This window comes from Phoenix dactylifera, chromosome 3 (genome assembly GCF_051530095.1).
Source record: "Phoenix dactylifera cultivar Ajwa chromosome 3, Ajwa_hap1_PhDact_Kaust_v1.1, whole genome shotgun sequence".
In the NCBI taxonomy this organism is placed as follows: domain Eukaryota; kingdom Viridiplantae; phylum Streptophyta; class Magnoliopsida; order Arecales; family Arecaceae; genus Phoenix; species Phoenix dactylifera.
Genome location: NC_143192.1, coordinates 6,232,178 through 6,247,846, shown reverse-complemented (window position 1 = coordinate 6,247,846; position 15,669 = coordinate 6,232,178). Strand labels below are relative to the sequence as shown.

Sequence of the window (15,669 nt, the reverse complement as noted above, 5' to 3'; positions counted from 1 at the left end):
TAGCCAAAATAAACTTCATAGATTTAAGCATTAAAATTACTTGTTCTGCCGATGATACTGCAACGGCAAAACCACAATTTATTTCTCCCGTCAGGGCAAAACAACCGCAGTTTGACAAAACAAAGGGCATCACACCCAAATCGACAAAATTCATGCATCTCAACAGCAGACTCAGAAAACAGTCATGTCCCTATAGAGTTCTACATGCGTGCAGGAAAGTGTCACATGCCTAGTAGGGTTCCACAGGTGCACGGAACTTTGCTCCTGCATAGACTGCTGCATCACCAAGCTCCTCCTCAATCCTGAGCAACTGTATCAACCATAAACAGACAAAGGTGAGCACATATAAATTTCACAATAATTGTTAGATTTGCTTCCGCGGAACCAATAGCTCATAATTTGTCACAATTATTAGGAAAACCGAGAACGTATTGAAGGATGGACTGTTATAAGTTAAACCAGATCTTTCATATCAAGATCAGCATAAAGATAATCTTGATTTTGATTGCAAAATTAGCCTTGGAGGCTTGTGGTGCAAGAGCTTGCCTGGTTATACTTGGCAAGGCGTTCCGAACGGCATGGAGCTCCAGTCTTGATTTGGCCCTGTTTCATAGTGCAGAATTAGCAGGCCTTAAGTCTACAATCTAAGCTCATGAATAACAGATGAATCTTAGCATCTGCAAAGGATAGAGACGTACCGTAGACAAACCGACTGCAAGGTCAGCAATGAAAGTGTCCTCCGTTTCACCACTAGAAACCAGAAAAATGTAAGTTAGCATCAAATTTAAAGCTAACAAAACTAGCGTATAGCATCAAATTTAAAGCTAACAAAACTCGTGTATATGTATATTCTACCTTCGGTGGCTCGTCATTACACCCCAGCCAGCATGTTTGGACATTTTCACAGCTTCAATGCTCTCGGTCACAGACCCTATCTGATTCACCTGTATCACCAAAGACAAAGAACATATTCATCTTTGTAATTCATCAACAAAAAACATGCATCTCAATATGCAAAAAATGTCGAAAGGAAAATAGAATTAATCATTTCAGCCCACAACAACAGAAGAATCAAGGCATTCTTATTTTACCTTCAAAAGGAGAGCATTGCACGTCTTTTCTTTGATTGCCTTAGCAACACGCTGCAGAAATATTAGGGGACAAATTAGACTTATGACAAAGGAAGTTCTCTCCAAATGCTCCATGTAGTCTTATACTGATATTTACCGTAGGGTTGGTGACAAGAAGATCATCTCCAACAATCTGCACCTGCTCTCCAATCTCCTCTGTCATTTTCGCATAGTGGGTCCAGTCATCCTGATCAAATGGGTCTTCAATTGATACAATAGGATACTCGCTGACAAAGGACTTGTAAACATCTTTCAAACTTTCTCCAGATATTTTCTGTGACCCATCATTGTTCTGCAGCAAAAGATAATTAGAATCATTGAGTTTAGTGGTGTGAAAATTGCCAGCCATATGTCAACGAAGCAGAAAAGATAACAATGAATTTAATTATCTCAAGGCTAACGGCATAATCTTGGATGAAAAATAAATATGACAAAAAACATAAGCAACAAGATTAAGCTCACCTCCTCCTTGAAATTCAAATCGTATGTCTTATCCTTGTCACTGTAGAACTCCGAAGCAGCAACATCCATCCCAATAACAACCTAACATAACAACCGAGTAGAACAAATATGGTTATCCTCCCAAGTCCTCAAGCTTTTCTGAAACTAACAAGTTCACATAAACATAAAATACAAGGGACATATATTGAAGGAAAGCAAATACCTTGCCAGTATATCCAGCTTTCGCTATAGCTGTCTTCAACAGTTCAAGACCCTCTTTGTTTTCCTGCACTTCCATGAAAAGGCATAATTATGATGAGATGTTCAAGACCAGTTATCATTCATTAGAAATGCAATCAGCAGAAAATTCTGAAAGGCCAATATTAACAGTCTGTAACAACATATATTAAAATAAAGAAGTAACAACCAATACAAGTGAAACATTCTTCAAAAAATTTAAATTGAACTTGACACAGTTAAGACCAGCTTTGCCTGCAAACATGTGCTAATCATAAATATACACTGACAAGGGCTACACAAAAGTTAAATGATTAATGGTTAAAATATCTCAAGTTTGATTTCCTATTAAAGCATCATGAACATGGACAATAGCACAGAAGCCAACTTAGCATTCAAAAATGTGTGTATCAAACTAGGAGAATGGAACACAGAGAGAAATCCAAGTATAAAACATAAGATCACAAGGGACCTGACCTGAGGATGTGCACTTAAGTTTGACAAAAAGATACAGACATAGATATATGCGTGATTACCAATCAAACTCCTCTCTTGTATTAGTCTAGAAAACAAATAAAATTAAGAAAAATAGATGACCAGGTTCATTTACAATTTTCTTGCTACAATATGAATTCAAAAATAGAGAAAAAAATGAGACAAATTAGATTGTCAATTTATCATCTTCATTTGAGTGTACTTAGCCATTTCACTTCTCAAGACATTTCAAGCACGAAAAAAATAAGGGGCATGAAAAGCATAAGTTCTAATATGAAAGATTTAGTTTCCCTATAATTGAATTATAGGTCGCATTTTGATAATCATCTCATCTACTCCAAAACACAGATCCCTTCATTTCACTAATGAATAATTACCAAGTTTTAACAATTACCAAGTGTTGCCTTCCATATAGAAATACACCTGTAACTGAATTTTAGAGGTTAAAGGACACTTAAAGAACTCAAAATCTTGGCATCAGTACAAATTGTTCAGACAAGCCTATAATTTTTTCCAGCCCTTGAGAATTACTGATAGATTAGATAACCTTAAGCCAACTAGTGTACAATTGTCCAGAATTGTGCTACACCCATCCTCTAAGCCTTAAAAATGAGCCAAATGCAGAAGACTAGAAGAATATCTATCTAATTATAAATTACATTTAATAATAGATTTTTATTATTAAAATAAATACTTTATTGCAGAAAAAGCATTAAGAATCAGCAGCGGACCTGAATGTTAGGAGCAAAACCACCTTCATCTCCAACATTAGTGGCATCCTGTCCGTACTTTTTCTTGATGACAGACTGAAAGCAAGATCAACAAATGTTAGAGAATACTGTGATCACTAAAAATGAAGACAAATAGTAAATGGACTTTTTTTTACCTTCAAATGATGGTATACTTCCACACCCATCTTCATGGCTTCCTTGAACGAGGAGGCCCCAACAGGAAGGATCATAAACTCCTGTTAACACAACATAATTAGCACAACAGAAATGATTATCAATAAGCACGTGATTTCTGAACACAACTGGTCAGGAGGTTACCTGCATGGCCAGCTTATTTCCTGCATGAGATCCTCCATTAATGACATTGAATGCAGGCACAGGCAACACTAAGTTCTTGTTTCCAGCAAGATTGGCGATGTGCTGCATCACAAGGAATAAAGTCATATATATATTATATAACCTCATGTTCCACGGTACATAATTGTGTCACCTCACAAACCTGGTAAAGAGGAATCTTCTTCACACTAGCTCCTGCTTTGCATACAGCAAGTGATACTGCCAATATAGCATTTGCACCAAGCTGAGACAATAAACATCCAGTCAGATGATCAAACCCCATAGGCACTTCATAACATTCAGAGCTAAATGTAACAGTCAATCATGACTGTGAATGCTAGCAATGAAACCAGGTTCTAGCTGGCATGGTACCTTTTGTTTGCACCAACCCCACTCATTAGAGGTCCCATCAAGTTGCTGAACCATAAAAGTATCAATCTGAGCCTGTTCAGTAGGATCCTGTAAAGCAAGACATTATGTTTGCAGATTGTCAGAGGTCCAGCAGTTCCTAAGCTAGATCACTTAGCAGCTTAAACTTGCAAATAACGAAAATCAAAGACCAGACCGGAAACGAAAACAGTAGAGCACACCACATACCTTCCCAATCAATGCTGGTGCAATGATAGCGTTCACATTCTCAACAGCCTAAACCAGAAAAATTAGATATAAGTTCAACTAAGAAGCTGTAAACACCTATAATGTTTGACTTATAACACAAAATAGGTGTCAGATAAAACAAGAATGAAGGCATGAGCACTGCAAGAACATGAAACAATCTTGCATGACCCTGTACAACAAAAAAGTTTTCCTAAATGCACATAAAGACATAAAGGTCTCATCTAAAGTTGTGTCAAAAATAGCAATGACAGCATGCTGCTGTTCCTTAACCAGCACTGTCAAATGCATGCCAAGGAATGCTCTGATTATATACCTACATAACTGTTCATCCTAACGTAAACAAGTTGCAATATGTTATCAGAACTTCTGATAAATTACTTTTTTAGCTTTAGAACTGAATAACAAAAATAAAACATAGAATTGTGAAACACAAGAAGGTTGTTTTCATAGACCAAAAAATCTACTAGATGGTACAGAAAAATTCAACACGGTATCTTTATATCTTTTTCCAAATACATAACTTGTACATAAGTTCTAAATTAAAATTTACTTGACAGAAATTGTATAAGAAAAGCGTTTTGACAAAAATATAGCAAAAGTGGATCACATGCTTGATGCATGCTGCAAGTGATTCTATCAATGAACAAAAATATAGACTAAATGTCTATCAGTGAATCAAATCATTAATCATTATAAATTTAGAAGCACTCGAGTTATTATTGTTAACCAGTCCATTGTGCACAGCATAAATAATAAAGTTGAAATGATAATTATGTACCTGCCAGATAGTCAGATAATAATTATGCTTTGTTTCATAAATCTAGAACCAACAAAATTAAAGATTTGGAGCATTTTCTGTAATCTTAATTTACATGGCTATCTTGAATTATCAAAATCCAAGAGCATCTCAATTTTCACGGTTTGTGGTTAAGAAAGTTACAGGTTTAGTTGATAAAGAACTTTGGGTAATTGGATCATGAGGGACACCTCTCATATCATGATTTTGATGACTTGAAAGAGAGGGAACACAGCACAAGCACAGTTATGATGTATTATCCGACAGAATAAAAGGCTCTTAAAACTTTGCCGCAGTCCTTAAAACTCTTAGCAAAATTTTCATTTAGTTAATATCAAAAAAAATAAAAGCATATCTAAAAAGAGATACCAAATAAAATAAGATAGAAAGGAAAAGCCACAAAATTCTAACACACATCATAATCAAATTTTTCTTCAATTGAACCTAATCATATTATACAACCAACTAGGCTCTGTAACGCCAAAAAGAAAAAAAAAATCATCCAGTAATGTGTATAAAGATGAAAAGATCCATCTGATTGAACAACGAGTTGTTGTACTAACCTTGAGGACACCTTTCCCAAGGTAATCCGATCCTCCATCTCTCAACTCCAAAGCTTCATATATACCTTGATCACCAAAAACGAGTGATAAGTACACGTGTACGAATTAAATAAATAGGAATATCAAACAAAAACAGTAATCGATTGCTCCCAATGAAAATAAAGTAAAGCAATTTCTCCTTTCAATGATAAGGCTGAAAACCTCAATAAATTATTCTTTCAACAACATCTCAAAATTTCTTTATACTACAAGCATCAGGACTAGCTTTTTTTTTTCCTTCCCTCTCTGGGAGTATTTTTTCTAAAGGAAGATATCATTTTTTTAATAAGCTATGTAATACTAATAACCTCAAGGTCCAATAAAGGGAAAAATATTTGGAGCAGAAAAAAGATATATGAGTCATCATTTAATGATGAAATACCTGTCGATGCTCCACTGGGAACTGCAGCCCTGGAGAAAGTTCCATCACTGAGACAACAATCCACCTAGCCAAAATTTCAAAAACAAAACAAAAATAGAGAAGATTTTAGAAAACCATAGCCGATAACCAGTTCCTTCCATAGAATAAGAAAGATCAAGGATCCAAAACCATCAGATCCAGCAACCAGACTACCACTAAAGTCAATCAAGAAGAGATCCTCCGATCTGAAACTCGAAACCCCCTTTCCAATTACAAGAAAAAATCCAATCCAAAACCCTAAAAACCCTAACGATCGGATCGTAGATTGCAATAGAGGAAGAGATCCAGAAGAGGATGATCACCTCCACGGTGGGATTCCCACGACTGTCGAAGATCTGGCGAGCCTTGATGAACTTGATCGTCGCCATGAGTGAGAGATAGAGAGAAATATGGGATGGTGGGAGGAAGCACTTGGTATCTCAGCTGGGAGGCGGAGAAACGGAGACCGACCCTATTTATAGCGGAGGGTTGGCTCTGTCGACCCGCTGTAAGTACCCCTCGCCGTGGAATGAGGCCGGTTCGATCAAAGAACCCGGGAACGTAAAATGATTCCCCAGCCATTTCGCCGAATTTTTCATAAGCCGGAGTAAAACGAAACGATAACACGGATCTCCTCATAGGAGATTCACACTTGGTTCATAAAGGATTTGGGAAGAAAATTGGGAAGCGGGTCTCCGCATCGGAGAGCGGAGGACATCGCTTAGGCATACCTGAGGGTGAACCTCCGCCATACGAGTCTAGGGGCAGGATTAGCTGTTTTGCACCGACCACAGTAAGTGGTGCAGGGCCGGTGAGAGTCTGCTACGTTACCCATTCCGGGGGGTACGTTGCGGGGCCAACCTGTAGTTCACGCTGTACGGGGGAGAAGAACAACGGAGCCTCCCAAGACAAAAAAAACAGCGGACCCGATGATCCCATGGGCTTTTTGCCCCTGGATGGCATTCGAAACTGGCTGCGGATGAAACCGGCTCTCTTTTGGGAAGAGGGACTCCATATTTGGTGGCATAGGGAGGGCACGTTGTATCTTGTCCAGAATTATAATCTATATTGTAGAAGGCATTAAGATGGCTGCATGTCTCAACATTGCAGGTATTGATTTTGAAAACATGGAGTAAAGACCACCGAGGTGGTAGCACGTAGAAACGGAATTTTGATTCCACCGGAGTGACCCAAGTTCGAAATGCACATATATCAATTAAATATCGGGACCGAATGCCTCTCGCCTGGTTTGCCCGGTGGAGTCGCTATTTGGTCTGCCGGTTGCTTAAGTGGGCTAGTGTAACGTACTCATACATGGAGCTTTCCACGGGTGGAGAGGGCATGAGTAAGACTTGTTTGCCCACATTGAACATTTTCCAGCGGAGAGGAGGCCTAGTGGGGGCTGCTACGCGGGTGAGGTTCTCCTCACCCCCTTTTTCCTTTTTTTTAGTGAAAAAAAAAATCTGGAGTAGAGAGAGAATTTTTTTTTTTGGAAAGCATAGATTGTTCATTTACATTTTTATAGGTAAAGATGCAAATAAACTAAGGGGTCACAGCTTCTCAAATTCCATTCAGGTCCAAACTCGACTTGACTGGACTATTACTGGGCTCGACTAGCTTGAATGGTTTTATGAGTCGAGCTCGAATGGCAAATTACTCGGCTCGAAGGCATGCAAATCTAATCGAGCATACATAATTTTAATAATATTATATTTTATTTATAATATATTATTAATTTAATATTTAAAATAAAATATTATATCGTATTTTATTTTAACCATATTTTTAATTTTGATCAAAGCTTGAATTCAAGTCTGAACTTGAGCTTAAGTATGGCTCGGTTGATATTCGAGTCGATTCGATTTTGAGTATTGCATTTTTTTTTGTTTGATGGAGTCAAGCTTGAGCTTGAATATTAAGGCTCGATCGATCTCGAATCGAATTTCGAACCTGAGTATTTTGAATTGAGTCCAGCTCAAGCCTCTAGCTACTTAACTCGACTTTGCTTGATTGCATCCCTATCTGCACTTATATGGCCAATCTGTTATATTGAGCATTTTTTCAATTTGGTGTGTGAGTTATTTCTTTTCTTTTTTTTACCTCATTGCAGCACCCTTTGATTCTGTTGAAAAGAACATTTAAATGCTGTGGTTGGCTTTTTTACTTTTGCATATGATTTCCGATGGTGTTTGGTCTGGAAAATTGGTCCCTATTGAATGAATAATTTTTGTTGGAGGTTGCAACATTTATCCAATAGTCTAGTCCCTCTAGATGGATACAAAATTACAAATCCAGATTTTTAGCACTACATATGGCAGGTATGTGGTTTGTTATGTACTTGCAAGGACAGATCAAAATTATAATAAAAAAAAACTAGGGTTGTAACTCGGGTGGGTTACTTGGGCAAAACTTTAATCTATCTTAACCTTTAGGGGGCATTTGGTAACCCCAACTGGATCACCTCGGTGATCTAAGATCCTCGGTGGTATTAATGCTAGGGTGACTACATAATACCACAAATATCCTTGATATATCTTAGATGGATTTTTTATGTATTTTTAATTCTTATGAATTAAAAATGTAAGTCAATATACTAATTTCTATGATAGCTCCATAATTTTGTTACATATTCGACTTTTAGTAGCCCTTATCATATATTTATTAATCATATAAAATATATTATAATAAAATATTAATATATTTATCAATATATTAATTATTAATATATTCTATAAAAATATATTTATTACTCATATAAATTATTAATCTTATAAAAATATGTTATTTTTCATTATAGAATTAATATTTTTATTTATACTTATAATAGATTTTTTAATACTAATAATTATTTTGATTAGAAAAATAAAGTAAATAGGAGTAATATAGTAATATATTAAATATTTTTATTATAAAAATATAAAATATAATAATATATTTCTACTAGAATTTAAAATTATCCTTCAATAATAATAGGATAATAATATGATTAGTAATATATTATAATATAATATATATCATTAATATAATATATAATATCAACATAATAATTATATATATAACATTGAGTCATTGACATAATATATTGATGGTATATTGATATAACAATTTTCTGCTAATTTGAGGGATATTTTTGTCTTTAACTTTCAACCTAGGATCACTGTTTTGGGGTGATCTTGGATTTCCGACCTCAAGGACGGGTATCCCATCACCAAGTTGGGGGGTGATTTGAGGAGTGGAGGTGATTTAAGATCACCGCCACGTAGGATCACCGTGGTGCAACCAAATGCGGTGATCTCATCATCTCCACCCACATCATCCTTGATCTTAGGACGATCACCCCATACCAAATGCCCTCTTAAACCACTCAATCCTTACCCAACCCAACCTCGATCTCATATTAGGAGTTCTCTAACCCAACTAGACCAACCAAGTCGACTATAAGCCAAATCCAGGTCAAGTTGGATTAATTAGATTAGGTCAGGTTAGTTGAGTCAATTTAGTCAACTCAAGTTAGGTTGTTCCTAGGGATGGCAATAGTGGACTAGGTAGGCCATTATTACCTAGTCCACTATTGGTATCCACCCTGCCTTAGGGCGGGGTAGAATCTCGGGGCAGAATAGCGTGGGTCAAATATCAAGGCAGAGTGGGATGGGTAAAGTTAGATGGGATGCGTTGGACGGATTGAGTCGGAAAAAACTACAAAAATTTGCATAGATATTATTTTTTCCTTGGGGAGTGGAATCGTCAAGAGTTATATATATACAGGTTGGGTTTGGGCTGGGTTTTACCATTATTCATACACACCCCAGATCTACTATGGGTCGAATAAAACTTCCCTTATGAGGGTTGAGTCAGGTCGGGAAACCGATGGGGTGGAGTAAATTGGCACCCCTAGTTGTTTCATGTTAATTTCTTTACAAAGTATAAAGAGGGAATAAGAAAGGGGGGGGGGGGGGGGGGACAATGCAAAAAAAAGAAAAGAATGAAACTATGTAAAAATTTATAAAAAATTCTACTAAATCTAAAAAATTGATAGTTTTACTGTAACAAATAAATGGAGATGGAATAATCTCATTTGTATTACAATAAGAAGCATTGATAGTTTGCTAATACCATTGAAGCCCAAACACTTTTATATCTACTTTTGTATCATTTTCTCCTACATCAAATAGATTCAGAAAATTTTGTGCTACAGAAATTTCAAAATTCTCACAGGCGTCGTCATTTCCAAGATCACCTTCACGGGTCCCCTCGTAATCCTTAACGGCTTTGTGTCCTAGCAGCCGTCCCTGGTTCATTAAGAACTGAGACTTCTGTGGATTCAGGGACAAGCCGCGCGACAGACGCCTAAGCACTCCTTGAGCTGTTCTAAGTGCTCCGCCTCTTTTCCGAAGACGCTCTAATCATCCAAGTCAATCCTTACAAGGCCTTAGAGTAAGTCAGTTTTTCAAAGATAATGATTACTCAAAAGGTGCATTACACAATAAAAACAGCATCCGTAGGCTTCTAAAAACGGTTGTGAGATTTGTTGGGTTCGAGTCCCGCCTAAGCCCATCTTCTTTGACTAAGTTTTCGTATCTGAGATCACGTTACAATATGTGAATGAAAATAAATCAACACATGTATGTGATCGATCTTCTGAAAATTCCCCTACTTTTCTAGAGAAAGAGAAAGCCATGAAAGATAGTCGTTTCCGCCCAAAGTGTCCTTACTTTCGAGGGCCGGTCTCCAAGGATTCAACTCGCATTTCACATGAGAGGGAGGGGGAGTCCGCTTGAGTCTTTAGCCTTACTATATTGACTCGAGAGTCAGGTAATGACGGAGCATAGATTCTACGGATGTCTCAGTTTCTCAATTAGCTTATGCCCAGTCATAGTAGGGACGCGTCATCAGGACAAAGAAAGGCTAACTCCGTTCCGTTATCAAAGGAGATTTCATAACCTTTTTACACCTAAACACGACATCAGTTTATGCTGCTTGTTAACAACCCGCTTTTGGAAGTTTGAGGACACCTAAACTTTACAAATCCTGGCAACCAGGAAGTTCAAGGGTAGGTTCGAGTGTTTAACAAAAACAATGTACTATAAAACTTAAGAGATATAAAATCTCAATCAATTAGAAAATAGTATTAAAAAAATCAACAATCATCAAAAAGGTTTTAACACCTTAAACTAAGAATTCAAAAAGCATGGTTTTATGGAACTAAAGAAAAGAAAAAGACAAGATGAATCCAAGGCATATAGGAAAGGGAGGAGCAACTAGAAGCCATTAGAATGGATAATTTAGAAAAATACATTGAGATTATGCGTACTTTTATAAAATACATTTCTATCACTTCTAATAACTCTTCTTCATTTCCTCTTCCCTTTCTTGTCTTTGTCATACATTTCTTTATACATGTGAAAAGGGAAAGATATAGATATATAAAACTAGGGCGCACAAGAAAAAACGATGATTTTTGAAAACCATAAATGTGACCCATTATTAAGCTCTCCACATGTTTTGTCTATTGGATGGTTAAGATTAATGCTTCTATAGAATTCTCTAGATCTAAAGATTGAGATAAAACATGAATCGGAGGCTTTTGATTTGCTAACAAAGAGTGCCATTGATTACTAGAGTGTAAGGCTAGGATTAGTTTTTAGAGTTTTCTATTGTATTGAAGGTCCATTGTCAAATGATAGAAAAAGGCATTGTCTAATTGTTATAAACTAATGGAGAAATATTTTTGGTTACATGATGGTTAATTAATAAATAAAAGGTAGATTGAGTGAGACTTGCAATTTTAGGAAAATAAAAGCTCGAGAGTAGCATTATTGATATTCATCGGAGGAAAAAAGTTGTATAGAAGAGTTTTGTAATGGCTTGCCAAATTAAAACAAACCATACTATAGAAGGCTATGCGTATTTTGATCATGCTTGGTGAATAGGATAGGTAATTTGAGAGAAATTGTTTCCTACATGTATATCAAAATTAGACCAACTTAACTAAATGTATGCTTAGGCTGAGCTTATTTGTCATAAATACACCTATGATAAACTCCCCCCCCCCTTTTGACCTAGTGCACACCATGAAATAAAATCTATTTTATGTGAATGTGTGCTTAGCAAAAATTACTCTCTTAGCAACCGTCATCTCGGAACCACTTGTCTCCTAGTAAGACAGATGACACCATTATAAGCCTTCATCTCATTCTTCCTTATAGTTACTTTGATTTTCATTCGCTCTCCTTTTGTCATGTCTCCCTCCAAACAGCAACCTCCATGCCATTTCTCTTGCACCAAATACTAACCCAACTAAAAGTCAAAGGCATGATATTATCCATAATTACTTTTGATACCATTACCAAAACACGTATTTTATTAAATTTGGAGCATTATATTCATCACTTGTACCCCTCAATAAAATATCTAGCCTTCTAAAATCCTTTTTGGATCTATCTATCATCTTTTTATCTAGAATATTTCTCCATTATTAAACTAATCTTTCTCTTTGTCCTCCTCTCTATACTTAAATCTCATCCAAAGAAATACAACTAAATGTACCAAAAAAAAAGAAATACAACTAAAAAAGTTATATTATAAATATTAGCTAATTGTGTCTATTATACTTGTCTCTTTCCCTCAATCCATAAGAAAATACCACTTTAGATCACTCATGGCAACTACATCCAAAGAGTTCTCATCATGACCATGAAATAGTCCTTTTTCTAGCACAAAATTCTAACTATTGAATCCAAAAGAAACACTACCTCCTTATACCCTAACTCTTAAATCTGGCCACATATAAATTCTTTTCTTGATACCCTTGCCAAAAGGATTTATTTACATAGAATTTCATGAAAATCTTAGATATAAGGCTATCGTACTTCTTATCTAATCCTATCCCCCCTTTGCCTCTTTTTTTTTTCTAATACTTTTGTGTTCATTTTGTTTAGCATGCATTAAATTTTAGCTAGAATAGGAGACTCATGTTACATTTTGGACGTCCTTCAAAGTGTGGTGATAGGGTGCAACTTATATTCCTTCTCTGCTGTTAACCTAGGTCTAGATCCCTAGCCTTATCCTTTACAGGTTTCTTGCTACAATCTTATCAAGCATATCAGAAAAGAGCATATTAGTTGTGGAATCCTTTGCTAAAAGAAATGATTGGCAAGAGGCATCCCTTATTAGATTCGAGTGAGTGCGCGAGCATGCCACTAGCATCAATAACCAGAAAAAGGATATGGTGAAAGGTTGGTAATATAGGTCCTGAAGCCTTGATCTTTAAGAACTTTCACTATCATGATACTGCATACTTGAAAGAGAAGAAGATAGGATATAGCTGGGGCTACTTTTCTATACTATAACTATGGATAAACTAGAGTAGAACATGGTAACTAACGCAAGGATACTAATGATAACTGCAAGGATAAACTAAAGATAAAGATAATGATAAACTGTTTAAATGGCCAAAGGATTTTTTTCTTTTATAGATTACAACCTACTATTTATATACAATAAGGTAAGTGGTATAGTAACCACTCATTTCTAGTGCTGACAGTTGTTCACGTCCAACCTCCACTTTCCTAACAGTCCCAATAACTAGCACCACCTGTCCTCCACTCTCCACATTTTAGCAACCACCAAATTTTGTACCATCTACCATACCAATAGAGGGTTCCAAAATCATCACACCTGATCGATCTCAAATTTTCCATAACTGGTCAACGTTTGGCCTATTCTTAATAGTTGTTCAATTTCTTATGGCTGACACTCTTCTTGCTCGGTCTATGAAAGAGCAATTTTTGTATCGAGCCATCCTCAAGCTTAGTCGGCCTATTTCTTGAAATGGTATTAACGCTCGGTCTCTGAATTATCACTATAATTGGCTCGAGACTTCTTATCATTATCCTATCTTGGTCTTACCATGTGGTTGAATATACTTGTGTCCTTTATATGTCATCATTAGTTATCATGCGGTGTAAATAGGCAATAAAAATGAATTATCATGTATTTTAGTACATTATCATAATAAATGCAATTCATTTTTGTGTTCGCATATTGTATAGAATAGATGTTATCAAAATACATATTTTCTAGTTTCTAGATACGTTAGTGATGTGGACCTTTGATTTGGATGTTTCATTATTAATATTGGAGTTAAGAGGAATAGATACCCTCCTCTCAACCTAAGTATGTCTTTCTCATATATATGTAGATGCATATATGCATATATATTATACATATATATAGAGTTAGGTTGAGATGCTTCTGAGAGCATCTAGCTCCAAATGCTTCCTAGCGAAGATTTTTTGAAATAAAAATAAATAGTGTTGATCAAGATCGATGAAATTAAATTGTCTAGAAGCAAAAAATTATGCATTTTTTATGTCTCCTATACATGTATCAAATAAAACAAAATTGACCATTTCACAATATAAATTGTTTAGAAACATTCGTATTAGTTGAAATTTAATCTATATAATTTTAAAATATTTATATCAAGATCAATGATCGATTTAGAAGTGCAAATTATATAGTTTATATTGTATTTTTATTAAGTAGTTATATTTCTAATGCTCATCTTTTCTTAGCTTGATGCATAAGCAAGATACCTCAAACTAAAAATTTTTAGCTTTTAATTTTAATTTTCATTTTAAGGAGTCCTTCATTTTTTTTTTGTTTGACTAAGAAGCAATAAGTGCCAAATACATTCAGAAGCATCTAAGCTTAACTTTCTTTATTTATATGAAACAGATTGCACTTCTCTGAGAGGAGTGGCAAGAGGCCCTCTCTTTTTGTCTCTCTCTATATGTGTGTGTGAAATAGAACGCAATCTCAATGTAATAAACTAGAATCAGTTACGGAAACTAACAAAACTCTTCTTTTAGGTTTCCTCTTAATTTTCTTGAGTGGTGAGAGGTTTTGAGAGCTCATAGAGTGAGCCTGCGACTCAAAAGAAGGCTTTGGTAAGAGTCTAGGTTCTTTTGTTGAGGCTCTATGAAGATGGAGGTGCAAGGTTGAAAGTCTAGCAGGAAAGAAAGTTGTACAGCCTTCTAATTATCCCTGTAGCTTTAGTTCTAGCCTTTCGTTTTAAAGTTTTCTCTTCTAGTTCTATTTTCTAGTTCTTTTCTTTATAATTTTTGCTTCTAGCTTGATATTTTTTGCTTCTACTTATAATTTGATTTCTAGTTTTTCATAGAAATTGGATTCTTGAAAATTACAAAAATAATAGATTATACTTCATACTTTAAAAATATTTTTAGAAACAAGAAAATGAAAATTATTAAATAGAGAGTCTAATCTTGAAGTAGAAAGCAAATAAGAAAACTAAACTAGGATAACTAGTTGGATTTTCACCAACTACTCTTCTCAAAATAATTAGAGTCACACCAATTTTCTCTTGGGCTTCCTATATATCCTTGGATATGGCACCTGCTTTATGCAAGATCTTCCAAAGGTGCATTAGAAAAATCAGAGGCCTTCGAGTCGAAAAAAATTGTTATGGGGTTGCACTACAACAAGACAAAGTCGCAGCACCAAAGAAAACATTCAAAGAGAGCTTTGAAATTCAACAGTATTCACTATTGTCCAGAAGAGAAAAATAAAATGTATGTTTATAGTGTTTGAGGGCCCTAGCATCGATAGAAACTCATGGGATCCCTTAAATCTCACTAAGACTCAAAAAACGTGAATAAGAAGGCTTCTAGAAATAAAATCTCCATCTTAAGAGTGATTTGGATGCTAAAAATTAATTGAAAATGAACCAACTATTATTGATTGGGTATAGATGGTATATTAATTACCATCCAAAGACTTCTAGGTTGACTCAAACTCGAAAACTTACTGATGACAAGATTTCTGCAATCCAAACTATACTGAAAGTGGACTAGCCATCAGT

At 35.5% G+C, this 15,669-nt stretch overlaps 1 protein-coding gene across 1 annotated transcript; it reads right to left on the bottom strand.

Moving 5' to 3' along the window:
* On the bottom strand, positions 1-6,304 carry LOC103713403 (enolase). Its single transcript, XM_039116485.3, has 17 exons — positions 6,110-6,304; positions 5,769-5,832; positions 5,348-5,412; positions 3,968-4,015; positions 3,743-3,829; positions 3,534-3,614; positions 3,353-3,454; positions 3,190-3,270; positions 3,035-3,109; positions 1,795-1,857; positions 1,593-1,673; positions 1,228-1,422; positions 1,092-1,142; positions 856-944; positions 699-750; positions 547-603; positions 1-310 (listed from the first exon to the last, which is right to left on the bottom strand). The coding sequence occupies exons 1-17, from the start codon at positions 6,173-6,175 to the stop codon at positions 230-232; spliced, it is 1,338 nt and encodes a 445-aa protein (XP_038972413.2). The 5' UTR covers positions 6,176-6,304; the 3' UTR covers positions 1-229.
* Between the last annotated feature and the right edge of the window lie 9,365 nt (positions 6,305-15,669).